This window comes from Solanum tuberosum, unplaced genomic scaffold (genome assembly GCF_000226075.1).
Source record: "Solanum tuberosum cultivar DM 1-3 516 R44 unplaced genomic scaffold, SolTub_3.0 scf00199, whole genome shotgun sequence".
In the NCBI taxonomy this organism is placed as follows: domain Eukaryota; kingdom Viridiplantae; phylum Streptophyta; class Magnoliopsida; order Solanales; family Solanaceae; genus Solanum; species Solanum tuberosum.
The window spans coordinates 424714-452501 of NW_006239136.1; the positions used below are offsets into that span (position 1 = coordinate 424714).

General features: G+C 36.9%; 1 protein-coding gene across 4 annotated transcripts in view; it reads left to right on the forward strand.

Moving 5' to 3' along the window:
• The first annotated feature begins 1673 nt into the window (after positions 1-1673).
• LOC102597014 (uncharacterized) overlaps positions 1674-27788 on the forward strand; it is a 69108-nt gene continuing 42993 nt past the window's right edge. The window contains exons 1-15 of one of the 4 annotated variants that reach the window (XM_015312610.1): positions 1674-1761; positions 2010-2191; positions 2277-2477; positions 2551-2632; positions 2720-2797; positions 2909-2968; positions 3052-3156; positions 3448-3558; positions 5065-5106; positions 14372-14485; positions 14604-14779; positions 26880-27016; positions 27088-27197; positions 27303-27345; positions 27496-27587. In XM_015312610.1, coding sequence (XP_015168096.1) covers positions 2401-2477; positions 2551-2632; positions 2720-2797; positions 2909-2968; positions 3052-3156; positions 3448-3558; positions 5065-5106; positions 14372-14485; positions 14604-14779; positions 26880-27016; positions 27088-27197; positions 27303-27345; positions 27496-27587 — 1227 coding nt within the window. In that variant the 5' untranslated portion in view covers positions 1674-1761; positions 2010-2191; positions 2277-2400. Of the gene's footprint in view, positions 1762-1874; positions 2192-2276; positions 2478-2550; positions 2633-2719; positions 2798-2908; positions 2969-3051; positions 3157-3447; positions 3559-5064; positions 5107-14371; positions 14486-14603; positions 14780-26879; positions 27017-27087; positions 27198-27302; positions 27346-27495; positions 27588-27788 lie in introns of those variants that run through there. The other 3 variants (XR_367965.2, XM_015312609.1, XM_006355934.2) reach the window with 3 other exon arrangements.

The following is a 27788-nucleotide window of genomic DNA, read 5'->3' on the forward strand; positions in this document are numbered from 1 at the left end:
ATCAAAATGAGAAAATATATCAACATTATCAAACATAAATGCTGCCAATTTATACTAAAAAATAAAATACACAAAGACGGTTATATATCAAGTTTACATTCCCAAAATATTATATCATGATCTTTTCTTCTTTATAATTTTTTTTCTCTTTCTGTTTTTTCATAATTAAATTCACATACATTATTTAATTCAGTCATTATGTACTTAACTTGAAATGTTTTTTCATATAATGTTTTTTTAAAAAATCATAGGAGATGTCAGAATCACAAAAGATACGTAAATTGAACATTAATATTTGTATAATTTCTCTCTATATAATAAAGTTATGTATAAATAAAGTAATGTGACACCTTGCTATAATCAAACTTTTTTTCCCTTCTTTTCTTGACCTTTTTTGCAATTATATTATTTTAAAAAATTATCTCCATAACTCACATTTTCCTCAAAATTCGGTGAGTATGATTTATTAAGGCCTTTCAAAAATTATAAATGCATTATTATGGTAAATAATCTAATAATTTTGTCTTTGATGGTTAGCAAAAGAAAAAAAAAGTGATGAACAACTAAAAGCATTATTTTCTTCCCACAATAAAACCACCTAATGTAATAGGTTGAAATTAGAACACTTCCTAAAAAAGAGTTATAATAATACTTTTCATATGGAGATTAAAGATTGTTCATTTATTCACTTCATCAAATATTTCATTGAAAATATCTAGGAGGCTAGAGTGAAAATTCTATTTATATGTGTGATGTTACTTAGAAGATTCTTTAATCCAGATTTTTGAGTTAGATTTATCCAAACAAATAAATGGGATGATAATTTATATTTATATTAACTAGGTCAAAAGAAGTGTTAAAATAATTAAAATAAGAAAGATAAATGTAATATTATAAATTTTAAAAGGTGAATATTATAAAGAAAAATCTGTAGGAGGCTAGGAATGAAAATTCTAATTATCTCATTTTTTTCTTGATAGATCTATTATTTTTATATTAATTTGCATTTAGTTCTACATTTTATGCATTTATATTAGAAAAAAAATAACATGATTTTAGTGGAAGCAAGCTTTAAGTTAATCCTTACCGATCTTTATTTTATTTATCTACTGTAAATGTATATTTTTCTTCATTTACCAAGTCATAACTCTATTAAAAAATGCATTAAAATGGATAATAAAGTCATAAATTTTAAAGATTCTTTTTCTTATTCTTTTCTTTCGGATAAAATCAATATTTCAAGAATCAAATCAAAATTACAAATTCAAGTATAAGAATTTTTAGTCTCATTTATATTTGGATTTGAACCTCGAAAAGAATCTTTAAAACATTTTTAATATTTTAATTTTATAAAAAAATAATCATAAATATAATAATTTTTTCACACCGTGCGTAACGCGGCTAAGTTTACTAGTTATCTTATAAATATCATGACACCAAATACATTTAATTATTTTCCTTTGATAATCTTTGGATTTTATCTTTTTCCTTAATTATTTTGCATTTTGAAGACCCTTAATATTTTTGGTCAAAAGAGAAATGAAGGGAGGTCTCATGTTCACACGGTTTCTTTGTTCCTGTGAATTTGGATTAGTTAAAAAATTATTGTTGAGCCAATAATAATAAATAAAGAAATTTTCCAATGACCTATATTTGACTTTGTGGAGAATTAAAACGTTTGAGGACCTTCTTCTCTCGTTCGTTCCCAGTGATTGATTGGAGATTCAAAGCCTTGACGACTTGTTCTTCCACATAAAAAAGGTAAGCATACCCAATTGGTATTTCAGTTTGTTGTGATTTATAAGGGATTCTCAACCTAATTTATATTTTATTAAAAAATTCTGACTGAATTTTTGTTCTAATAATTCTTTTACTTTGCGCCAGTTTCCTTAAACTTCTGCGGTAGTTAAACCCTTTTTTTATTCTTTCTTCAAAAAGCCATTTTATTGAGAAACGAAAAATAATAAAATAAGCAAAACTAACTTCAGCTCCTTCGTCTTCTTCACAAGCTCGACGGCGATCGGAGGAAAGAGGCGGCTGTAACTCCAGATCTTGATCACCTCATGGTCCAAGAGGAAGCTAGCCTGAGTAGAAGACATTGAGGACGCTCAAACTTGTCACAAGCGCCATCACTTTTACTCGTTGAAGACTCCTTCAGCATAGCTTTATAAGGCCAAAAGGCTCTGTATCAGTGAGTACCAACCTATCACATGTCTCAGTTGTGTATTCTTTTAGTTTAGTTGCTACCTTTTATATCTGACTATTATTTCTGGAAGAGAGGAAGTGCTTCAGCATTTTGTGAATCAGAATAGGTTGTGATATGCAAGGAACTGGTCGATGATGTCGGACCTAGTTGACTACTTTTCATTTGACTTCCTCTCCTGAAAATTGTTGGCTAACATGTATTCCCCTAGTAGCTCTATTAATGGGCAAAAAGATGTAAGAGTTCAAGGGCAAAGCTCTGATTTGGCAAACAGGTAATCCATGAGCTAGATTATGTTGGGAATTTTCGGTTGAGTGTGTACGGCCACTAATTCATGACAGTTGCAGGCCAAATTTTGGGATGAGTTCTTTACCGAAGAATTTGAAGGGAAATGACACCATCAATGACTCTCAGGATCCTGAAGCTATGGTAGCTTTTCTAAATTTGTACAGAATACAATTTTCAGTTTGAACGGAGACTACAGTTTGTTGATTTGCTCTATAAATCTGTGTTCAGGAACTGTATTCACGTGCGAAAGCACAACAAGAAGAAATTCTATATCTTCGGGAACAGATTGCTCTTGCCAGTGTTCGGGTGTGCCGTTTTCCTTTGGCCTTTTGCACTTTTTTGCTTTTCACTTCAGAGTTAATATACTTATGGTTCAACTTTTAACTTAAGAACATTTCGTTGTCACCGTGTGATCAGGAATCACAGCTCTTGAATGAGAAATATGGACTTGAGAAGAAATTTTCTGAACTACGCATGGTTTGTCTTTCTTGTGACTGAATTTACTTGTTTAATATTTTTGTTCTATACATTATTTTAGAGTTATTATTTTGTACTCATAGGCACTAGATGAGAAGCAGAACGAAGCTATAATATCCGCCTCAAATGAACTGACTCGGAGGAAAGGTGATCTTGAAGAAAACTTAAGATTGGTGAATGAGTTAAAGGTAAGCAATCAGAGGAAATAGGTATTGGTAGAGTCGCATTCAACCTAGGTTGACTGTGAATTCTTGACCCTTTTTTGGGAATATAAGCTTCAATTTTAAAAAAATATTTCTCTACTTGTGGTTCTTGATGTAACTGCACAATATTGGTTGATTCTCTGAGAAATATATTTCTTGGGAGAACTGTATATACTGCTCACCCCCAGCTAGCTTGTGATTGAGAAATAGTAGTTGTATTGTCTATCTGCATCTTCTCTAGGATCTTGTTTATTGGATGTTTTATTCTTTTTTCAGGATACGGAGGATGACAAATATATTTTTACGTCATCCATGCTTGGATTATTGGCTGAATATGGTGTCTTTCCTCGTGTGGCCAGTGCCTCTAGTCTGGCCAACAATGTGAAGGTATTGATTACAAAGGATTAGGGTAGCGCTTTAGTAAGAAGTACTGACCCTCTCTAGATCATGTTGTTTACAGTCCTTGAGGTGTATAATAATCTCTGAGGAGTTAAAAGGTCCAGTATGTTTTTTCATATATTAACTGATATTAATATTTACATGCAGATTGTTTGGATCTTTAGTATCTTATGAGTTTCTTCTTCTTCTTTGTTCAGTTCTTTAGGGAACTTGTTGTACTCTTTATTAAGGCTCCTTGCTTCATTTCTTCTCTGTCATTCTAACATGGATTATCTTCATATTGACCATCTTGACCAGCAGCTAGCCATTAATTTAATGGATATACATTGAAGAAAAGATATTGAATTACTGCACATCCTTTTTATGACAAGTTTCAATGATGTACAGTTTTATCGATCTTCTGCGTCTTGATAGGCAAAGCATATGATATACATTGAAGAAAAGATATTGAATTACTGCTACACCCTTTTTATGACAAGTTTCAATGATGTACAGTTTTATCGATCTTCTGCGTCTTGATAGGCAAAGCATATGATATACATTGAAGAAAAGATATTGAATTACTGCACATCCTTTTTATGACAAGTTTCAATGATGTACAGTTTTATAGATCTTCTGAGTCTTGATAGGCAAAAGCATATCATATTTACTATTTTAGAAAAGTTGTCTATTTAATCATGCTGCCTGACTAAAGTAAAACTGTAAAGCATATGGCACAGCACTTGTATTGGACACATTGCTCTGGTCGGAAAAACATTGCTTTGGCAAGAGTGCTACCCACAAAAATGTCATCATTTTTCAAATCCTGAAAAATTAATTTTAAGTCGTGCATGCAAATATGCAATAAACGTTAAAACATCTCTAATCCCAAAAGCATTCTGTAAAACATCATTATCTATTCTTTTTGCTGTAAATCATGCTTGGCATGCTAGTAGCACTGCTATGTGTTGATGGGGGTCATTGCTTGAGGTCTTATTATGCCCGACTAATCTGAAGGTCTGGCTGAATGTTGTATTTTCAATTTCCTTTTCCGTGCTTTGAGGAAAACTAGACTTACATCATGTGTAATCTTTTGAATTCTGTGCTACTTAGAATCTGCCTGGTTCAGAGTTTGATGTTATTAGAACTTTTTCGGTTAAATGAGCTTATTATACTATAGAGGTCTGGTTGTTGCAAACTCTACAAATGGATGAATCAATCAACTTTTCTTAGTCCCAACCAATTGAGGAAACCTTTATCCTTGCAATCATTATGCTATTTTCAGTATTCAGAGGATCATCATAGTTAGACATTGAGGAAATTTTATGAATCCTTTGTGTCTCTTCCTTTAGAGTCAACATACAAAGGACCATCATTGTTAGTCTGAATTAACCAAATTTCTCCTCTTCCTTCCACTTTGAATCTAATCTTATAGCATCAACGAATATTGCAACGTAGTCTTCCTTCCTATAGTATCACTTCTGATTCAACTTTTTTCTCCTTAATGTATTGCAGCACTTGCACGATCAACTGGAGATGAAGATCAGAACTTCACATGTAAGGTTTTGACATTGTTTAAATCATTTACAACCTTATTAATTACGATTTTGTATATACGGAGCAACCTTTTCAATCATGCTTTATACTGGGTTTTTTTGGGGCCAAATTGCGGGATGTTTTCTTCAGTAGGTTATCAGATTAATATAAATGAAAAAAAAGCATTATACTGGTTTATTTTTGCAAATTGTGCTATGTTTACTTAAGCAGGCTTTCCAAAATTCAGAATTCTTTAAATGCAAAGAATGACCAGCATCACGAGTTCAGGTTTGAGGAACTATTTTATGTACTCAGTTCCTGAGTTGAGATATCTATGAAAATACATTAGAAAGGAAATACAAAGTAATTGGCTTGCATGACTAGAAATAACTTAATTAACAAGCGAGAGATTTGGTCAAAGTTGTCTGGAGTAGACTGAAGTGGAGGGGGAGTTGGAAACAAATTGAAACCCTAGGTTTTTCCTGTATAATGTTTCCCTAATTTGGACTTCGGTTTTTTTTGGACACAAATAAAAGGAGCTCAAAGAAGGGAAGAATTGAACAATTTAGAGGAGGGACTTACTCTTTGGCTCTGATACCATGTGCAGAATGAGAAAAGAAAGAGATAATGGCTTTTGGCAAAAGAAGTGTTCCTTACCCAGGACAAATTAATGAGAAGAGGGATCTCACCAGATGCTTTTTATGTGGAGTTAAACTAGAGACAGTTAGCCATCTATTTCTACACTGCTAGGTAATGGAACAACTTTGGAGAATTTTCATTAATAATAAAGGCATATCCCGAATTATACCTGGTAAGATCACAGAAGCTTTACAGTGTTGGGTGGAAGCAGAATCTCTGGCAAAGGATAATAGTAGATGGAGAATTGTCCTTTGTAGTATCTGGTGGACAATCTGGAAGGAGAGAAATTTCAGATGCTTTGAGGTTACAGAGAATTGTGTGCAAAAGATCAAGTTGAATTGTCTATTACTCTTTTGATATTGATTCTATTTTGATGTTTAGAGTCAAATTAGATGTAGATTAGGTTATCTTCTTGAGTTCACTTGTGAATATGGTTTATGTACAGCCCATATACCAATTATCATTTTCAAAAGAAAAGAAACTTTCAAAACATTTTGACCAACCAAACATTGGATTATTGAAAAATATTTTCCTTCATACCAAACACAAACCTAAATGTTTTATATGTGAGTTAAAATGCTTTGTATACCTGAATGCAAAATTGCGTGGACTCTTTACTTTCGATGCTGCGCCCATGTCACATTCTCCAAAAAAAAAACAAAGTTGCGGGGACTCTTCACTTTGGATTGTCCAACCCGTGTCGGTTCTCCAAATATACACTAATTTTGGAGAATTTGACACGCAACCGTTGACATTTTTGAAGAGTCCATAGCCTAAATGGCAAGAGGGTTGAAGAAACATTTGAAGAGTCAATGGGCCGAAGTATTGGATGCTTGATAAGCTTGGAGGTGCTTTTGCTCCCAAGCCTTCTTCTGGTCCACATAAGTCAAGGGAATGATTTCCATTGATTATTAACCTCATAAACAGGTTGAAATATGTTATTACATACCATGAGGTCATCCCTATCTTGATGCAATGGCAAGTTATGATTGATGGGAAAGTTAGGACAGATAGGACTTACCTTGTTGATTTCGTGGATGTTGTTTCGATTCCAAAGACAAATGTGAACTTTCGACTTCCTTATGACACTAAGCGTCTCTTCCATCTCCACTCACTCAGGGATAAGCAAGCGAAGTTCAAACTTTGTAAGGTTTGATCAGTGCAGTTTGGTTGAAGAGGCTCATAAGAGGATGGGAGCTCAATCAGCTACAACTGCTTAAAAAGGCTAGGTTGAGCTTTGGATAAATTTTACACGTTGGGCCATGTTTCTCCTTGTTTAGAGATGCCAATCTTATTTGGCATGCTGCATTTTAACATGTGTACTCGGTATTGTTGTACCTACCTTTTTTTTGTGGAAAGAAGGTTGACTGAGTTAAGATGATAAAAAAAATACACTTCAAAAATCTTTTGATGTGTGTAAATTTGATTTCAAAGTGTATGCATTTATTGCACCTCTTAATTGCAATAAATGCACCTCTAGCGAGACATTAATGTGTCGTTTAGTAGTTTTATCATGGTGGCTTTTTTTTGATGATCGTGGTGTCAGGGCTAGGTTTTGCATACCTCAACTAGTTCCACGGGGTACCATCCACCTCCCACCAACAACATGTACCAGATAACTCTGTCCACCTAGGCTCAAACATATGAGTAGAATCACCTAGTGTTTTTTTCCCTTTGCTGGGATTTGAACCTGAGACCTCATGACCCTCAACCATTTCATTCACCACTAGGCCACACCCTTTGGTGCGACGATGGCTTGACTTTTGCAAATATAAAAAGATCATCTATTGAGCATGTATCAAGTGAAATAATTTAATGGGCCTAAAATTTTCGTATGCAAATGAGGGAAAAGGTCACCAAAGCTTAAAGCCTTTGTGTACTAACTTTCTTGTGGAAGAAACAATATAATGATATGCTGAATACATGGTAATATGATTTGGGATTTTGTTAAGAATATTGTAAATGATACTGTGTATCGATTAGGATTTTCAGAATTAATTAGATTGATTCGTTCTTGTAGTTAGGTCGTTAGAAAATCTTCTTTTCTATTTTAGCACTTGCGCATTAACTATTTAAATGCAGAATCATTTGCGTTTTCTTTCAATTATGTATTTTTTTTATCTCATTTCTCACTTGATATTAGAGCAAGGGTGTCAATTAGGACTTCTCAAGCAGCTTATCCCAAGTTCGAATGGACCTAGGAGGTAGATCATTCAACCATGTTGCCCGTAAGGGAAAATGGAAATAACCTTAACTGCATAAGATCATTTGAGATAGCGTTTTGCTTGGACAATGTACAAATTTGGGGCACCTTTTTCCACATTAACTTGAGGATCTTTGTGCTCAAGCTCGCCAAAACAGGCCTTTGTTTGCAATCAATTGAAACATCAATGGTGTCATGGAGAAAGTTATGGCCCCAATAGCTGGTGGGACTATTACATTTGCATAGTTAACAGGGATCACATTTTCTTTTGCAAAAATACCAAAAGGATTTAAATCTTCAACCATTGTACTTAAAACACATGAACATAAAATAAACATTGGTCCAAATATGCAACAAAAGTAATAGACTATGTCTAAGTCACCAATTGCTCCCACAATGACAACCAATTGTGATAAAGCCCAACCAAGCTCTATAAAAGAACAAAGCGGTTGTCACAATACCTGGAGAATGTCCAAGTCATAAGCCACATTGAGCAAGTATGAGGTAGATAAGTCTAAGTCTATATACTAGAGTCTTATACAATGCCAAATATCTTGTTTTAAGGAGGATTTAATTACCTCAAGTGAGATCAAGTGAATAAGAGATGCTTTGTAGATAAAATTAAGTCCATTCATGATTTGAAATGGAATTGTATAGTTTCTCTATATTTTTGGTGTAAAGAGAACTATATAGAGGAAGTAGTCGATCTTATAGATTTTATAGGTGCTTTGTAAATCTAGAGTCCGTACCTCTTTGTGAAACTTTTTGGAGGTGACCAACATACCTTTAGGGGTCGTTTGGTTGGGAACAAGTTATCCCTAGATTAATTATCTCGGGATTAGTTATTCTGGGATAACTTATCCCACCATGTATATGGAATAACTTATCCCATTACCATGAGATATAAATGGTGGGATAAGTTATCCCAAACATGTCAACCAAACAAGACAATAAAATTTTATCCCATGACTATTTTTTTATCCCAAGACTATTTATTCTTATCCCTCACACCAAACGACCACTTAATGCTGGGGAATATAATAGTACTAATTTCAAAACGAAGAAAAAAGAAAAAGGAAACTAATGATTAAAGTAGAGAATATTAAATGAAGTACTTGAGTAATTTACTTCAAATATGGAAAACCTAGATTGTTCGTCACCTCTACGTGCCTAATTAATGGGTTTTTGCCTAATTAGCCTACTTGTTTTTGGTAATTATTATGGTCCAACTACCCTTAGGGGTGGCCCAGTGGTTTGGGCTTAGGACTTCCATATTGGAAGTCTCAAGTTCGAAACCCCTTGCCAATGAAGGTGAGGAGTTTGCCTTCTGGGTCGAGCTCGTCGCACTGGGCTTGCCTAGTTCGTGTTACCTCTTCTGTGTGGTTTGTGAGCTATTGCATAGGAGCGGTGTTTCTACCCTTTGCGCACCCAAAGGGTAGCGGCTGCGGGTATTCCTTGTCATAAAAAAAATAAAATTATTATGGTCCAACTGTAATGACCCACTAATACATCCCTACATTAATGGGGTCATTCCTAGTTGCTATTCCTAGTTAACGAGAGAGCATTTATGAATGAATCTTGTGAAAATATGAGATGAGATTGACTATTCCTAGCAATCTCTATTGATACGGCACACCAATTCCCAGGGTAACTAGATCAATCTGTTGAATGAATTAAACCCTAACTTAAACCTACTTCCTCGAGTGAGATCAAGTGAGTAGGGAGTGATCAAGTGTATACTTCCACACAATTTGTACAATAAGCATGGATTCAATTAGAAAATAATAGACTTAATCAAAATAAAGCTAATAATTGAACACCCATTAATCAAACAACATAGATTTGGATCGCTCCTAGATATGAGTCGAGCTACTCATGATAAAGCACAAAAAAAGAAAATTAAGATAGAACTCATATTGGGTAAGAATATTTGATAGTAGTTGAAGTGGAATGACAAACAAGCTTGGTGCAGTCCTCCGGAATCGCTGTAGCTTACATCCCAAGTAACCAAAATTCTCTTTCCAGAATTTTCTAATTCAAAGATATATAAAAAATACAAGAAAGAACCTATTTATAATCCAAAAATACAAAACTAGCAAAAGTTTGCAGAAATAACTCTTCAGATTTTTTTGCGGCAAGTTATTGCAATCTGCACAAAGCTGATTTTGCCGGTTGAAATTTCTCCTCGGAAACTATAACGCGCAGCCGCAAAATCTTTTGCTTAACCATTTGGCTGCCACATAATATTACGTGTCCTTAAAATTGCCTCTGTGAGAAATATAGGATAATATTATTGAATTGTTACGTCTACATTATTACACAAATACCCTATTTATAGACACTACAATACAATCCTTTAACAAGTAGGATACTGTTTACTATTCCTATTGCTATGACTATTCCTATTCGTGTTCCTATTCTAAGTAGGATTGTATACATCTATTCCTATTCTTACACTCCCCCTCAAGCTAGTGCATACAAATCATATGTACCTAACTTATTACAATTGTAATTAATACAAGGACCGATGAGGGGCTTGGTGAGATATCTGCAAGTTGATAACTCGACTTCACAAAATTGACAGTCAATCTCAATTTGCTAAGTCTTCTCATGAAATACTAAATTTGATGCATAATGCCGACAAACACAAAGTGATAAAATTACAGTATTGAACTTCCCAAACTAAGTTGGAAAAGACTATTTTAGACCATAGAGTGACTTATGTAATTGACATGGAATGCCAGAGTATCCCATGTTTGGAGCCAACAAGGATGGGACCTAGTAGTATTTAGAAGAGCACTAAATGATTGGGAAATTGGAGAAGTGGCCAATCTGCTGGAAGTACCTAACTCAAACCCTACTTTATCCACGAGGCCTGACAAACTTAGATGGAAACTACACAACAAGGGAGTGTTTACAGTGAAATCTTGTTACTGGGAACTCAACACATTAAAAGGGAATAGCTAATTGAATGATTGTCGTTTATTCTGTGATACATGATAGGGTATATAAAAGATGATACCCTAACTACAATCCCTATAAGTCTCAACTGTTCTCTGTATCTGAACAGAGTCCTACGATTAGAAAAGAAGTAAAAGACCCCTAAAATCTAGGAAACAAATAACAAAAAGTAGTTACAGTAGGTCTGTTCCGCTGTTATGCTCCTGCAGTTGGTGGTGACATTGACAACACCCAACTTGTTGAAAACTTGTTCGAAGGAAGCACGCGGAAGTGGTTTGGTGAGTATGTCCGCAACCTGCTCAGCAGAGTGTAAATGCTTAACTTCAAGAGTGTTGTTCTGCACTTGTTCCTGAACAAAGTGGAATCAATCACAATATGTTTCATTTTGCTGTGGAACACGGGGTTCTGGCAAATGTAGGTTGCACTAACATTGTCACACATGATTTTGGGAATTTTAGTGAGAGGAAACTGAAGTTCTTGACAGAGATTGACTAGCCAATTAATTTCTGTAGCAGTAAATGCTACAACACGATATTCAGCCTCTGTAGAAGAATGTGAAACTGAGCGCTACTTCTTGGAGGACCAAGAAATAGGAGTGCTGCCAAGATAAACCAAGTAACCGGTAGTGGAGGTGTGATCAATAGGGTCTCCTGCCCAGTCAGAGTCAAAATAAGCAACCAACCTTGAATTTTGCTCTTTAGGCACTCGAATACTACAAGGAGGAAGTTCTATTGAGGTACCTGAGCAAGTGTTTAACCACCTTCCAGTGATCTTGGTTAGGACAATGCATAAACTGAGCAAGCTTTTTTACAGTAAATGCAATATCTGGCCGACTGAAGGATAGATATTGAAGCTTGCCGATGAGCTATGAGTTTATGGAACATGTTTTTGTGTCTGCTAGGAGTTAATTGGGTGATGCCTAAGACAACAATGGAACTTCTAAGCAGCTGGGAAGGTATTGGGAACAGGGGAAGAAAAGAGCACCGGTGGAGAACTATCCCAACAAGTATATGGTGGACCTTATGGAAAGAAAGAAGGTGTTTTGATGGTCACAACAGAAACTTACAGAAGATTAGAATGAATTATATAAGCCTTTTGTATTTTTGGTGTGAACAGAAACTGGTAGGGGAGATAGAAAATTTAGTTGATTTTATAGGAAACTTGTAAAAATACCTTCCTGGGTGATGTAAGTTTCCAATTCATCATTTTTTTGGATGATGAATTGTTTGGCGTGAATATAAAGTTACCCTTTTCTCAAAAAAAAAAGAAAAAGAAACTCACCTGAGCAACAAAACTAGGTGGTTGCTCCATATAGAGTTCTTCACAATGCAACGGTCGCCCGAAAGTGCCCGAAATCTGGTATGAAGTATATGGATCGTCTTTGGAATCAATAGATGAGTCGATATTAAATAGTAAAGTCACTGAAAAACTGGCTGGAAAATGCTCATGCGTTGGAGTATTAGATTTGAAGGCTGAAAGTGGTCACAATCTATGAAATAAAATTATATGGGTAGGGTCGAAATGGTGACACGACCCTACTGATAAATAAAAATTATATAGGTAGGGTCAGAATAATTGCACGACCCTACACAAATAAGAAAGTAGTCACCAAAAAGAACGGTGCTACGCAAGTCAGACATGAAAAAGTAGTCACCGGAAAGATGTCACGGTGCTACTCAAATCAGATATGAGAAAGTAGTCACCGGAATGATGCACGGTGCTACATAAATTCGATATGAAATAAAGTAGTCACCAGAAAGATGACACGGTGCTACACAAATTAAATATGAAAAAGTAGTCACCGAAAAGATGGCACGGTGCTACACAAATTAGATATGAAAAAGTAGTCACTAGAAAGATGTCACAGTGCTACATAAGTTAGATATAAGAAAGTAGTCACCGGAATGATGGCACAGTGCTACACAAATTAGATATGAGAAAATAGTCACGAAAGATACACGGTGACCCAACTTTTGCTAACATAATCGTTGGCCAAACAGGCGGCAATATATGGGTAATAGCCACCTACCGACAGTGGAAGATGTTTGATTCTCTTACCAAGTCCGTTGAGGCTTTGATACAATGTGAGAAATATATGAGAAGAATATTATTGAATTGTTGTGTCTACATTATTATACAAAGACCCTATTTATAGACACTACAATACAATCCTTTAACAAGTAGGATACTATTTCCTATTCATATTCCTATTCCTATTCCTATTCTTAGTAGGATTGTATATACCTATTCCTATTCTAACAACCTCTAGATATGGTTTTCCAGCTTCATCTTTCCCTCTACAAAACCCGATGCTAAAACATGTCTATGAAGCCTCTAAGTATGAAGAACTGTCGGATTGCACATGACACTAGCTCACTGGCTAATCCTCAATATAAATAAATAATAAATGAATAAATAATAAGTGATAACTAATAACAGGAGTTTCCATAGGATGCATGCAGAGCTCACCATTCAACTGAAGCAGTGAGAAGAATGTCCTAGCCTATAATCTGTTCGTCTGCAAAACCTGTGCCTATATTGATATAGGCTAATGTAGGTTCCCATGCAGAGAACACCAGTATACCAACTAATGGTACTCAGTCGGTCTTAAAAATTGCTAACTAAAGGTGATCCACAACATCCTTCTTTTGCCAAAGCAGAATGCACTAAGCAGCAGTGTATGACAGATGGTTTGTTGCATTGCCATGATGCCATTTCCTGATAAAGTGAGTGATTTTTGTGTTTACCTTCCATTTGCCATCTATGACAGATGGTTTGGTATATTTATGTATTCCTTCCCGGTAAAATGACTGATCTTTGTGTTACTTCCCGTTGGCTATCTAAGACAGATGGTTTGCTGTATTGGTGTGTTATCCTTTCCCTATAAGAGAGAGACATGTTTCCATATGAGATTTCTTATAAGTTTAACTAGTTCTTCAACACAAACCTTCATACTGGCCGAGATCCTTTTTCTCAATTGGGGGCGGCCACACACGGAAAGCCACACTGAACTTTTGAAATCTAAGACCACCTTCTGATAAATACCATAAATTTTTGGGTCTAGCACTTTTAAAAGCTGCTCTTGTAGATGGGAAGCTTTATTCGGTTAAATTTTTTGGTAGGATGCCTTAGTGCTGCACCCAAGGGTATGGGTCAATGAAGTGGTTGAGAACCATAAGGTCTCAGGTTCAATTCCCAGTAGAGACAAAAAACACTAAGTGATTCTTCCCACGGTCCTAGCCTTGGTGTACAAAATTACCTGGTACCTGCTGATGGTGGGAGGTATCCCGTGAAATTAGTCGAGGTGCGAAAGCTGGCCCGGACGCCACAGTCATAAAAAAAAAGGATGCCTTACTGCTGTAGTACTTACCTGAAAGGCTTGCTTTGGTTATTAACTTTGTTTTTTTGCTATGAAGTTTAAAACTTACATGTTGGAGATTCTATTTTTAAGTACAATGACAATGAGTCAATGTTGGTTAACAGGCAAAAATTGCACAATTAAATTCCATGGTGACTAATCATGCTAGAGGTGGATCTTTTGATATGGAGTCACCTCATTCTAGTTCCATAAACAATCAACTTCCAAGTGGTTCTATGGTATTGTTTACAATCTGTTTCATCTTTTAGATGCTCGGATTTGCTTCTTATTCCTACAATAAGCAGTCATTTTTTTCTTTCCTCTTGGTAAAAGAATTGTCTTGTTTTCTTCTCTCAGGGTATGAACGAATATCCAGCCTTTAAACAGTACATTGATGGACAACATAATGAAGCAGTTGCAACTGGATCAGGAGATGTGCAAGCCAGTAAACATTTGCCAGCTGAAAGGTTGCTGTTCAATCGTGAGATGCATCAGCAAGCAAGTCATTTGGAAATCTCATCTAATACTGATAGGTCAGGCTGCAAAATTGACGAACTTTTCATGGTTGTTTCCTGTTGCTTTCCATGTCCCTATATCTGTGGAAATCCTTTTTTCGCTATGTATGGACTAAAGTTACAGAATGCTTGCCAATCCCACTGCTAGGATGTAACGACTTATTATGGCAAAATTTCTTCATCCTCAAAATTAATGAAGTCACCAACATAAGAATTGTAGTTCATTACCTACAGGAAAACTTTAGGTGTTGTAGAACTACCAAGAATATGAATAAACCAATTATACATACCGTACTTGGTCTTATGTAGCAAAGGAACAACATCACCTCATTTTTCCTTGCTCATTGGTGTTAGATCCACAACTATCTTGTTGAACTTCCTGTAACAAGTCCTATCTTGGACAGGCCCAAAATAATTCTCTTTACCTTTATCCTTCTCATCAACATGCACATGGAACATTTTTGTTTTGACTACCTTAGGATTAAGTTCATCCAATGATGGGTTTTCAATGTAAATTTTCCCATGAGTACACCTACAAGAGAGTGAGAACAACTAGAAGACGTAGGAATGTTAGTGTTAGAATAAAAAATAACCTCACTCAAACTCTCTTGTTTTTGTCTCTCTACTTCACGATCGTCCCTCTCCGTTTTACTCTCCTTGTCATCTCTTTTTTTCCCTCGATCTCACATTGTCACTTTACATCCCATTCTCTCCACACTATACAACCTCTCCTTTTTCCTCTTTTGGGATGTCAACATGCACCCCTTACTCCCCTCATTCTTCTCTTTCAAATTTTTTCATTGTTTCCTTCACACATTTCTGATCTTCATAAACTTGGGATGGAGTTAAAAGCTGTAAGTATATAATTTCTTCTATTTGACTCAACAGAAAGTCTATTCTTTCTCCTATCATCAATTGCATTCTTATTAAACTACCATGGATGTGTTATGGTCCCCGGTTATGGATCTAGTTATGGGACGCTGCAAGATAAATTCTGAAGTTTTCTTTTTCTACCTATGGTGCTGGTTCGTTAAGAGAGAACCTGCAATCTCTTGAGTTTGAAGTACTCAAAGACTTGAATAGTTTTCTGCTTCCTTTTTTTCATATACCAGATAGTTTAAATACAATTCTTATAAAATAACTACCCCTAGAAACTAGGACATGACTTCCTAACTTAACTGAAATGAAAGACTGCACTATTACAGGAAAATAACTGCTACTAAAGAGAAATTACTGCAGTAACTATTGGATAACTATGGAGTGATAACAATGGGACTTCTGACCTGGAGCTGCCACAAGAGGGAAATTGTAGCATTTTGATCAACAACTGTGTCCTCGATCACAAGCTAGTTGGGGTCAGTCATATAGATTTTAAATTCTCATTAACCATGTTGTCCCATTGAGACTTGTAGCAATCCAATATTTGATGATTTAGGTTCTCTACTAGAAGTTCTTCTGCAAGGTTGGAGTTTGACTACCAAATAGCGACCACCATTCAACTAAAGAAAAATAAATTTAAAGGTTGATAAGTAGAAATAAGTCAAATAACTTAAGTAAAGCTATAAAGAACTAAACCAACTCACTTACTCGGTGACCTCGTGCCTTTGGCTCTAAGAGCCTGACCACAACCAAACATCCCATCTGCATTTTTGTACTTGGGAAGCTCAACGACTAGTATATCTTGTGTTGTTATACTAGGGACCATTTTCTCAACATATCTATGATAATCCATCCACTCTTCTGAATCTAAAGTGTCATTTTCTTGAGTAGTATAAAACAACCTCGGGTTCAAAATATGGCCCGCTGCATGCAAAGGCCGATGGAGTTGGCTAGTCCACCTTGCATCAGTCAACACTTGCTCATATTGCCTCTGAACTCCACTAAAAGCCCGTTCAATAGTTTCCTTGACTCTATCTATTGCTTCATTAATATAGCCCATTGGTGTTTTTTTTTTCTATCCACCAAACAAAGCACTTCCATCAAAGGACCGCCAACTTTAAGTGTCCGGACAACATCATTCCAAATCATGTGATCAGAGAAAGAATTTCCATTTATTAGCCAGAAAGATATGTGACAATGAAAGAGGGGTGTGCAGGCATAAGAGATTGACACCTTTCCCCAAGATTTCCTTTGCAAATCTTATTGAAGTCCATTTGGTTAAGAGGACCAGAGTTCTCAAGTTTTTTCTTTTGTACGTACATAACTTGCAAAGTTAAGAAGGCCATTGCAAATATTGTGTTGGCCGGTTTCACCAAATTTCTATCATTTGTGAATTTCCTCATCAAGTTCAAGAACAACGACCTTTGACTAATGTAAGAATGAATCTTGATGGCCTTCCTAAAAACTGTTAAAGTGAGAAAGTTAAAGGATATGAGAGTTATATTACTTGAAGCATATGGGTTAATCTTGAATATGTCACCAAACATCAAATTGATGCAATGGGCAGCACATAGAGTCCAATAAATGTGTGGGTACACACCAATCATCATGTCACCTGCATTAACATTCTCACTATCTTTATCAATGACAACTTGTACAATATTTTTCGATTCGATTCTCTCAATAGTTTTCTTGAACAAGTTGTACATTTTGGTAGAATTGGTAGATTCGTTGCTAGCATCTGCCCGCATGATATGACAATCTTGCATTGGAATTATATCACAAAATATTATCGGAATACCTCCCAACGGTGAAAGAAACCATGCATTGCTTAGTCACCTTAAGCTCACCAATCCATTCAACCACTATGATTATAAGTGATGTGTTTGATGCATGTTAGTTCTAACTTCTCTATCACGTATGATCTCACCACATTTGCACCACTTTCATTATCAGTAATCATAGAGCAAATTTTACCCTTTATCCCACCCCACGCCTTGTATGAAAAATATATTCCCTCCTTATATCAGCTACGGTGACATTCATATCCTCCAATATGTGGTCATCACACTGATCACTTTAGCTAAGTTGGTATCACTTTGGTCTCTTAATTCAACCTCCCTATGAGTCCTCTGTTCATCACCACTACCTATTTGAGACATCTAAAAAAAAATCACAGAAAACAAAGATCTCTCAACTTGGCTTCTTTTTTTTCTCTATTGATCTCATTCTCTCGTCTTTTTCCACTCAAATTACTATCTTTGGCTGGATTTTTTAGAATTTATATATAGATCCTACTAGTAACAATCCTTTAGAAGTAAGACGTAGAAAGAAAAAAAGAACTTTTTGACACCCTGACGAATTGAGTTTGATGAGTTGAGAAAAGAGACCAATTTGTGTAACAAGAAAATTTTCCATATTTCTCCATCTTCTTGGTTTTCCTATTTGATGTATGAAACAAAGAATCAATGCAAATCCGGAGTTTCTTGAAAATACCTTAATTCTCTAGAAATTGAATTTTTCCCTTTTTTTTGTATTTTGTTTTTGTTATGTAAGCTTACCTCTTAAGCTACTACAATAATATTTTTTTTGGTCAAGAACGTCGGAAAATTAGCAAGAACAAAACTTTGATAGAGTCACGCTGATATCACTCGATATGAATCAGGTTACTTGAAAGAAACAAAAAAATAATGTGGAAGTGAAAATACAAAGATTAAAGACGGAATTTAAAGATATGTGAGATTTCAGAGTTAAACCCCCAACATTCAAGATTAAGTGCTAAGAATCTAATTGATCTTAGTATTCAAAATTTGCGGATTATACTAATGGTAATACTAATTGGGGAGGTTTCCACCACCACAGGGGTATCAACAGACTGCAAAAGTTCACCACCACCATGCCATGGAAGAGGAAGGAAACAATTAAGAGATTGGGAAGAGATATCTGAGTCCAGCCCCTCATACCTCTAAGGTCCCTTTTGGATCTTTAGAGTCCTTTTCCGGTGGTATTCGATCACCGGAATCAACCTACTGACCCCCCTCCCCCCCCCTTTCTTTTTCCCAGCAACCTCTTTCTTTCTTTACAAATATGGATGAAGATGTCATATATTTCGTGATGGGTTTTAAATCATACGATATCACCAGAACGATATCAAAAGCTGAGACGTGGTACGAATGGGTGGAAAGAGGACGTAAGATGGTGACAAGAGCGAGTTTCAGCCAAAAGACGATGGAGTGGGTAGGTTTTGTCCTCAGAGAAGCATCAAAAACCAAAGGAAATTCAGTCAAAAGATGGAAATTTCATGATCATGCCTCAGAATTCTTTTGCTCTAGAAATTTCAACAAATCCGGCCGTTACATTAGCATTATCAATATGCAAGGGAAAAGGAAAGCAGTAATCATCATTCCTGAATGGTCATTCAACTCAGGGTGGCTAGACATTGCTTTCAAAATAACAGATTTCATTAATGCTAAGAGGAAAAGGACAGAGACATTAATACATCGAAATACAGAAAAGGGGTTACTATATGCCGATGCAGTCAGAAACAACAAATGGACCACAAGAGAAATGAATGTGGCTAAAACCCACAGACAAGGATATTCTTTGGTAATCTCTGACGAGGCAGGCAGATCCCAGAATGAGTTACTGGCTAGGTGTGTGGTTGGCAGTCTACCAGAGGAAATCCCAAATGTCATCTTGTCGGAGATTCGCCAATGGTCAACGAGTACTTGGAAGCATCTTCATGGTGTCAACATCTATGAGATGGGTCGGAATCAGTTTCTCTTTGAACTACCCACAAAGAAGGATGCCGATCATATCGTGAAAGGAACCTGGTTTTGGAAGAATCACAAATTCCTACTCAACTGGTGGTCGTCGACGTCAAATGCGATAACAGAGAATCTGAAGCAAGTGTGGATCAGGTTGGTAGGATTACCATTACAGTTCTGGTCCCAAAAGATTCTCCAAGAAATAGGCGATCTTTGCGGTGGATGGATTCAGACAGAGGAGGAAACTGAGCTTCGGAATCATCTTAAATGGGCAAGACTGAAGGTAAAAGGAGATGAGATATCAGTACCGAAGGTGGTGGAGCTGAAACATGACGGAAAGATTTTCAGGATCCAAGTTTGGATCGAAGCTCCGGCAAGAGTTTTAACTGAAGGTCCAAGGGAAAACCTAACATTTGTACAACGGTTTATAGAGAAACCCTACAACAAAAGAGGAGGGGAGGTTTGGTCTGCACGGATGTGACAGGGCACGTGGGAACCTCTGAGTCCCAAGGAAATTTGAATTACACAGCTGTCCAAACTTGGGAATCCACACGTGAAGTAGTGGGGACAGAAGCACATGGGGCTTCACATGAGCTCAACTTAAATGAAGGCAAGGGCAAAAGAAAGGGTTTGAAAATTTTGGGCCAGGACCCGATGGCCCAATGGGCAAATAGGTTTGAAAAGGCTTTTGTAATTAAAAGTCTAGGAGACCCTTTAATGGATGAAACTGAAGCAAATCAGATTATCATCGATACTTTTCCTCAACAAAACAGTGGAGAAAAGCAGATCCTTTGCTCAATCAACCTCGACACAAGAGAAGAAGGTGGTGAGGAGGAATTTCAATTTGAGGGCCCAATTGACGAAGATGCCATGTCAATAATACATATTGATGACAGAGGAGATTCAATCAAACAGGTAGATAGAGGAAGGAAAGAAATTGGGGCACTAAATATAGAAGAAGCTATCCCACTGAATTCAACAGATTTAACTGACAGCATGGATCCAGATAATCACTCAGCTGTCTCCTTTTGGGTTAGACAGAATGTTCTCAAATTGGCTGAAGAATTTGGGGTACATTTTAACGGCTCTGAGGAGTTAGCTGAGGAATTGTTCATGAAGATAGATGGGAAGAGGCAAAAACCCCCATTGAAGTAGTGAAGGCTCTGATTCCGTTGACTCCCAAAAGTAATGGATCAAAGGAACTGAAGAGGTTGGAATCTGGAAACAATTTTTTCAGCTACGGCACGAGAAGCAGGGGGGGACATACCATTTGTCCAATTTAATGAAGGTTAACATCATATCTTGGAACGTGAGGGGTCTCAATGATGCCAGGAAGAGACTCCTGATTAAAAGTTTGTTACACAATTGGAAAGCTGATGTTTTCTGCTTTCAGGAGACGAAATTACAAGGGGATATAAGGGTGATCATTAAAGATTTATGGTCGAACAGATGGGTGAAGTACGTGCAACTAGAAGCTAGTGGCATAAGAGGGGGCATAATTCTAATGTGGGATAGCAGACTGTGGGATGGGGAAATATGTGAGACAGGTACATATTGTATAACTTGTAAATTTGTGGGCAAAACTCAGGACCTCAGTTGGCATATGACAGGAGTTTACGCTCCAAATAGTACATTAGAAAGGGAGGAGGTCTGGTGGGAACTAGGGGCTGTAAGAGGACTTTTCACAGGTCCTTGGGTGGTGGTGGGAGATTTTAACACCGTTAGATTTCCTTCAGAAAAGAAGAACTGTTCAAGATATAATAAAGCCATGATGGATTTTTCGGAGTTCATTGAGGATATGGAGCTAGTAGACTTACAATTAGCAGGGAACAAGTATACTTGGAAGAAAGGGGAAGGCCATGATGTTGCAGCCAGACTAGACAGATTTTTGATTTCTGAAGCATGGGAAAACTCTTTTAGGAACATCAAGCAATCAGTCCTACATAGAGTAACATCGGATCACTGTCCCCTAATTCTTGAATGTGGAAATTGGGAGAGATCAAATTCTTTCTTCAAATTCGAGAACTGGTGGCTGCAGACAGAAAATTTCAAGGAGAAAGTAAAAGTATGGTGGGAATCTCACCATTGCAGAGGCAGACCAGATTATATTTTAGCTGACAAAATAAAATATTTGAAAGGCAAGCTAAAAGAGTGGAGTAGGACTAGCCAAGGCAACCTGGGACTACAAAAACAGAATATCCTAAGTCAGTTGACAGAGCTTGAGAAAATACAAGACCAGAGACAGTTATCTGATGATGAGATCTATCTAAGAACAACTCTCACTGTGGAGTTTGAGGAAAATGCAAAAAAGGAGGAGGTCGCATGGAGACAAAGGTCCAGAGCTATATGGTTGAAAGAAGGTGACAAAAACACAAAGTTCTTTCACAGAACTGCAAACTGTCACAAAAGATATAATAATATAGACAAACTTCTGGTGGATGGTGAGTGTACAGGGGACTCATTAGTGATCAGGGAGGAGATTGTCAAATTTTATCAGAAGTTATATACAGAATCAGAGATATGGAGACCTCAATTCAACCATAGATCAGGTGTTGTTATCAGCGAAGAAGATAACTTAATGCTAGAAAGTCAATTTAGTGAGGCTGAGATCAAAGAATGTGTGATGGCATGCGCGAGGGACAAGGCACCTGGGCCGGATGGATTCACCATGGCATTCTTCACCAACTGCTGGGAAATAGTAAGCAAAGAAGTAGTGGCAGCAGTTCAGAACTTTCATAATCAGAACATTTTTGAAAGAAGCTTCAATGCCACCTTCATAGCCTTGATCCCAAAAAAATTGGGGGCCAAAGAACTAAAAGACTTTAGACCTATTAGCTTAATAGGTAGCATATATAAGATCATCTCAAAAGTGTTGACTGAGAGGCTGAAAAAAGTTGTTTCAAAACTGGTAGATACACATCAGATGGCATTTATTAAGGGCAGGCAGATCATGGATGCTATTGTGATTGCCAACGAATGTGTAGATGTGAGACAAATTAGCAAGGTCCCAGGCATTCTTTGTAAGCTGGATATAGAGAAAGCCTATGACCACTTAAATTGGGGTTTCCTATGGAAGACTTTGGAAAACATGGGTTTTGGGGAAAGATGGACGGATCAAATTTTGCACCACTATAGTGAACAAGTATAGGTCTACATATTAATTGGGGCAAAAGTTACATCTATCCAGTCAATGAGGTACCTAGAATTGACAGTCTGGCAAATATTCTGGCAAATATTCTGGGAGGAAAGATAGGGGAGCTGCCCACAATATATCTGGGAATGCCTCTAGGAGATAAGAGCAAATCAAAAGGCATATGGAACAATGTACTGGAGAAATGTGAGAAGAAGCTTGCCAACTGGAAAAGTCAGTATTTATCCCTGGGTGGCAGAGCTACTCTCATCAACAGTGTTCTTGATGCTTTGCCTACTTACATGATGTCGGTGTACCCTATGCCAGCAAGTGTAAGAGACAGATTAGATGCCATTAGAAGAAATTTTCTTTGGCAAGGAAACTGCGATCCGAATAAGCACAAGTTTCACTTGGTCAAGTGGAATGAAGTTTTAGTCAGCAAGAAAGAAGGGGGACTAGGAACAAGGAATCTGAAAATACAAAACCACAGCCTGCTAATGAAATGGCTGTGGAGATTTGCATCACAAGAACAGTCGCTGTGGAAAGATACCATTAAGGCTAGATATGGAATGGAGACAAGGTGGATCAGCAACATAGCAACACAACCATATGGCACCGGAGTGTGGAGGACAATCAGGAATCTATGGCCAAAACTTATAAACAAGTGCACAATTAAGATAGGAGATGGTGGAAAAACTCTATTTTGGGAGGAAGTTTGGGCGGGACAAGCTTCACTTAAAGATAGTTTCCCTGACCTATTCAGCTTGAGTCTACAGAAAGTGGCCACTGTCAAAGAAATGAGAGATGCTCAAGGTTGGAATTTAAAGTTCAGAAGACCTTTAAATGATTGGGAGGTGAATAGAATGGTTGAATTACTAAATATCCTGGAACGATACAAGGAACTCAGTAACAGTGAAGACAAACTGATATGGGCTCCAGATACACAGGGGAGATTCTCAGTTGGAACAGCTTACAGAAACTCACAGAGGACACACACTCAATCAAGCTACTGGCCATGGAAAATGATCTGGAAAGTTAAGGTGCCCTTCAAGGTGGCCTGTTTTACTTGGCTCTTAGCAAAACAGGTTGTTCTCACGCAGGATAACCGTATGAAGAAGGGCCTCGATTTGTGCTCCAGATGTTTTTTTTGTGAATGTGAGACAGAGACAATAAATCATCTCTTTTTACACTGTAAGGAGACAATGAAACTTTGGCAAATTTACATCAATAAAAGGGGCATCAGTTGGTCTATGCCAGGAAACATAAAGGAAGCTTTGGCATGTTGGAATCGGGATGGAAATCAGTCGGGGCACAGGGAGAGCTGGAAGATTGTCCCAGCCTGCATTTGGTGGACTATTTGGCTGGAAAGGATCAAAGATGTTTTGAGAACAAGAGCTGCTCTATGGAGAAGATGAAGCTGAATTGTTTAGTCTCTTTTTCTATTTTTTGGTGTAAACATGAATATCCTCATGAAGATGAGGATATCCCTAGTATGTTAGAGTCCTTAAGGAGTTCATAGGAAAACATCACTTTTGTATTTTTGATTGTAAGTATTACTGGAATACGTCCTGAGTATTCCTGTGTTTATAATACAAGTTACCTTTTCAAAAAAAATAAAATACTAATTGAGTAAATTCAAGAACTTAGATCAAAAGGTGATCTAGACCCCTATTTCAAAGAAATTAGAGACATTAATGACCTTCTTTAATTTACTTTACTAGAAACCAAATATATCAAGTTAAAAATTAATCTTACCTCCTAAAGAATGTTTCGTATAAGGTTGCAAAACCAAATATATCAAGTTAAAAATTAATCTTACCTCCTAAAGAATGTTTCTGATAAGGTTGCAAGATAAATTCATAGTCACCACACACGAAGTGTAAAGAAGAGAAACCTCTCTAATAATATTAAAATATTTTGTAATTAAAAATATCAAAATCTACCCCTATATATAGGGGAAATCTTTCCCAAATAGCATGAGTTTCAAAACCTACTTGTATGAAAATAATAAATATTAAAATCAAATTGGAAACATTTAAACTAGGAAAACAAATAGAAATTAATGTCAAAAAATACGTAACAAGAATAAGAGAAGATGTGGCAAATTTACAACCAAAATTACACGCCAATTGTTGGCATGTTTTCAGCCCATTTTTGGGCTTATGATTTAGCTCTTGTTGGACTTGATTCTCACATGTCATGCATCCCTTTTTGGGCTCCTCTTGGGTCCTTCCATGTGGGCCCCTCAACTTGGGCCCCATGTGGCCCCAATCTTCCGCTTCTTGGACTTGGACCATGAAATACATGTAGCACTTTGCTGAATTTTTGCCATAATTCTTGGACTCATTCTTGTACTCTTCTTCCACGATAAGCATTTTTTTAATTTCCCATTGAAGCCTGTCAACCTTTAATGGATGTATGGGGCAGTTTGTTGGGTGTCTAGCAGCTTGTGTATTACCTTAAGTCTCTCTATCAGCACCTTGGAAATAATCTTTGTACACACCGCCTATGCCTTATATGTTGCTAGAACACTCCAAAAATGTTGCTTCACCTGTGCGGATCCTCCAAAAATGCACTACATTTGGAAGATCCGACACACACCAGGGGGCATATCTGAAGAGTCCGAGCAACATAAGCCTATGAGACTGACGGGCTTGAAATCCCTAACTCTACTGCACCAGCCTTATTAGGGATTAAAGCCACATCGGTAGCATAAAAACTCTTTTCACTGTGCCCACTCTAATACCTTCACAGAAATGGGACGGAGAGAGTATAATATTTTGGATATCTCACTGGGATAAAAACTGATCAATGTGAGTGGAACAATGACATATCTTTGAATCTGGAACGATAGGTCTTCATTTACTTGGAGAAGTCTAAATTTGTCTCCTTCCGAGAGACTTCAGTTTTCGTCTTAGTCTGTACTATAAGATTCATGTGCTAATCGAAATAGAACAAGTTGTTGGAGAGGATTTGAATTCATGAACTCAAGTTTATGAGCCTTCTGAGGTACCAAACTGTTCTACTCTGCGCCAAATATAAGACCCGAAAACTAATAGATGAACAAGGATTTGACTATGAATGAAACCACATACATCCTCTTTCTTAGGCAATCACGGTCTACATTCATTTACAAGGGCAAGGGCATCTGTTTTTACATTTGTAAACATGGTCCTCCTAATGCAAAATAGATTTACAGTATCAAAGATCTGTCATTCAAGGATAACATCTTTAAGACCATAACAGGGGTTCTTCCATAAAGTGGATTAAACTATGAATCATATATATCTCCTTAGGTCCTTTTGTACTCATGTACCTTCAAGACACATGCTGATAACAGGCATTAAACTCAATATCCAAAACTTCTAGCCATCTTGCCTACCAAAAACCATCTTAACAATAACTTATTGTTTTATGCATATTCAATTAACACCTCTCTTAGCAAAACAAGTAGGGTTCAGCAGCCTTTTTTCCGTCCATTGGTGCATGACGTGCTAAAAGTTTTTTCCGCAAATGAGCAAATTAAACAGCTATTTTTGTTGGTTGTCCTTCTCATCCTCATATTATCTCCCACAAGAACAACCTGGAAGGAAATAAATAAATAACTAATAGGATAAAAAAAATATTTGGTTTATCAGGGTGATCACTTTCCAGTTCCAGGCCATTTTGCTTGAAATTGTAACTCATTTTTAATGGATAACTGGTAGTCTGGTACTGGTCATCACATGAAAAGCCAACTGCTCCATGCTGCAAAACAATAGTATGCCCCCCAGTTTTAGATCAAGGAAATAAAGCAATGGAAAGAATTAAGTCACTTGGTCCATTTTTATATCATGAGCATTCTTTGTAAACCCTGATAGCCTGCACATCTAACATTGATGTTTCCTAAATTCTATTTTTCTGCTATCATCTTTGAGGAGGCAGATAATTCTCGAAAGAATGCTATCCCTTCCTAGCAATCTCCATATGGACACCCTATTAGGGCCTGCACTCATTAACATTATAAGAAGGAAAAGAAGGGTCTGCTCTTACATTGCTAATTGAACTTTCATACACACCCCGTTCTTGCAAGTGATAACTCTCTACTGCATTTCTCAATAACTAGTTGGCCCAAAGAAACTGGCATGTGAATCTAGAGGTATCCATGTACCAGTTCCCTCAGCCCAACGTATTAAATAGTACCCATATAACCCCCCTCTTTAAGATCATGGTTGAAGTCACAAGCTGGGATGAACTTTAGTTGACCAATGGCTAAGCGAGGGTTGATGAGTTTGTGACTTGAGAGTATTTTCTATTACCGCAGTCCACAATTTTTTCTTGCTCTGACAGTTTGACACTGCAGGGATGTTCCAGGTCCCACTAAAGATAACTTGTTTGATAGAAATGGGGTGAATGAGAGATTTGAAGAGAGCAACAATGAAAACCGTCATAATCCTCCTACAGTGGGAAATGAGATTGGTGGTTCTTTTAGTTCGGAAGGTAATATAGTTATCTGTCTTTAAAGTTGGTACATAAGCTTGTAGGGATCCTAATGATAAATCCTATCACAGGGGAAAGTCCTGGAATAGAAGTATTTCAAATAATCGGAGAAGCTAAACCAGGATGTAAACTTTTGGGTTGTGGGTTTCCTGTACGTGGAACTTCTCTTTGCATGTTCCAGGTAGCGAGTCTAAATGCTATTCAGTATGCAATTTAATTCCTAAAAGGAACTTTACCCACTGATATCTAAAGTATATTTTTCCGATCTTTCGGTTCCAAATGTCAGTGGGTCCGTCATTATCCTGATGGTACAAGGCAGTACATTGAGGGTAAGTCTAAACCTTTATGCCGAGGTTCTCATGCCTCGTTTTTATTATTTATTTTACGCGTCTTATTGTACATCAATAAAGAGATAGCCTTAAACACCACCCTTGTTTAGCTTCAACACCTACTCGACTATCATCTTTCATAATCTTCAGGTGCCACAAATCCTGAATATGTAGTTACTGCTGATGATATTGATAAGCTTATAGCTGTCGAATGCATACCCATGGATGATCAGGGACATCAGGTAGTTGATCTTGCTCTTCTGTCCTTAAATTCTTTTCTGCTTTGATTTATACTAAAAGCAAATTGTATGCTGCCAACTTAAAGTGGAGAAATCATGCAACCTCTTTGCTGTACTATATCTCTCTCTAGAAAATATTTGACTGTTGAAACTGCTTGGTCCACAGATTTCAAGTGGCTTTGAATTTGAAATTAGTTACTTTTC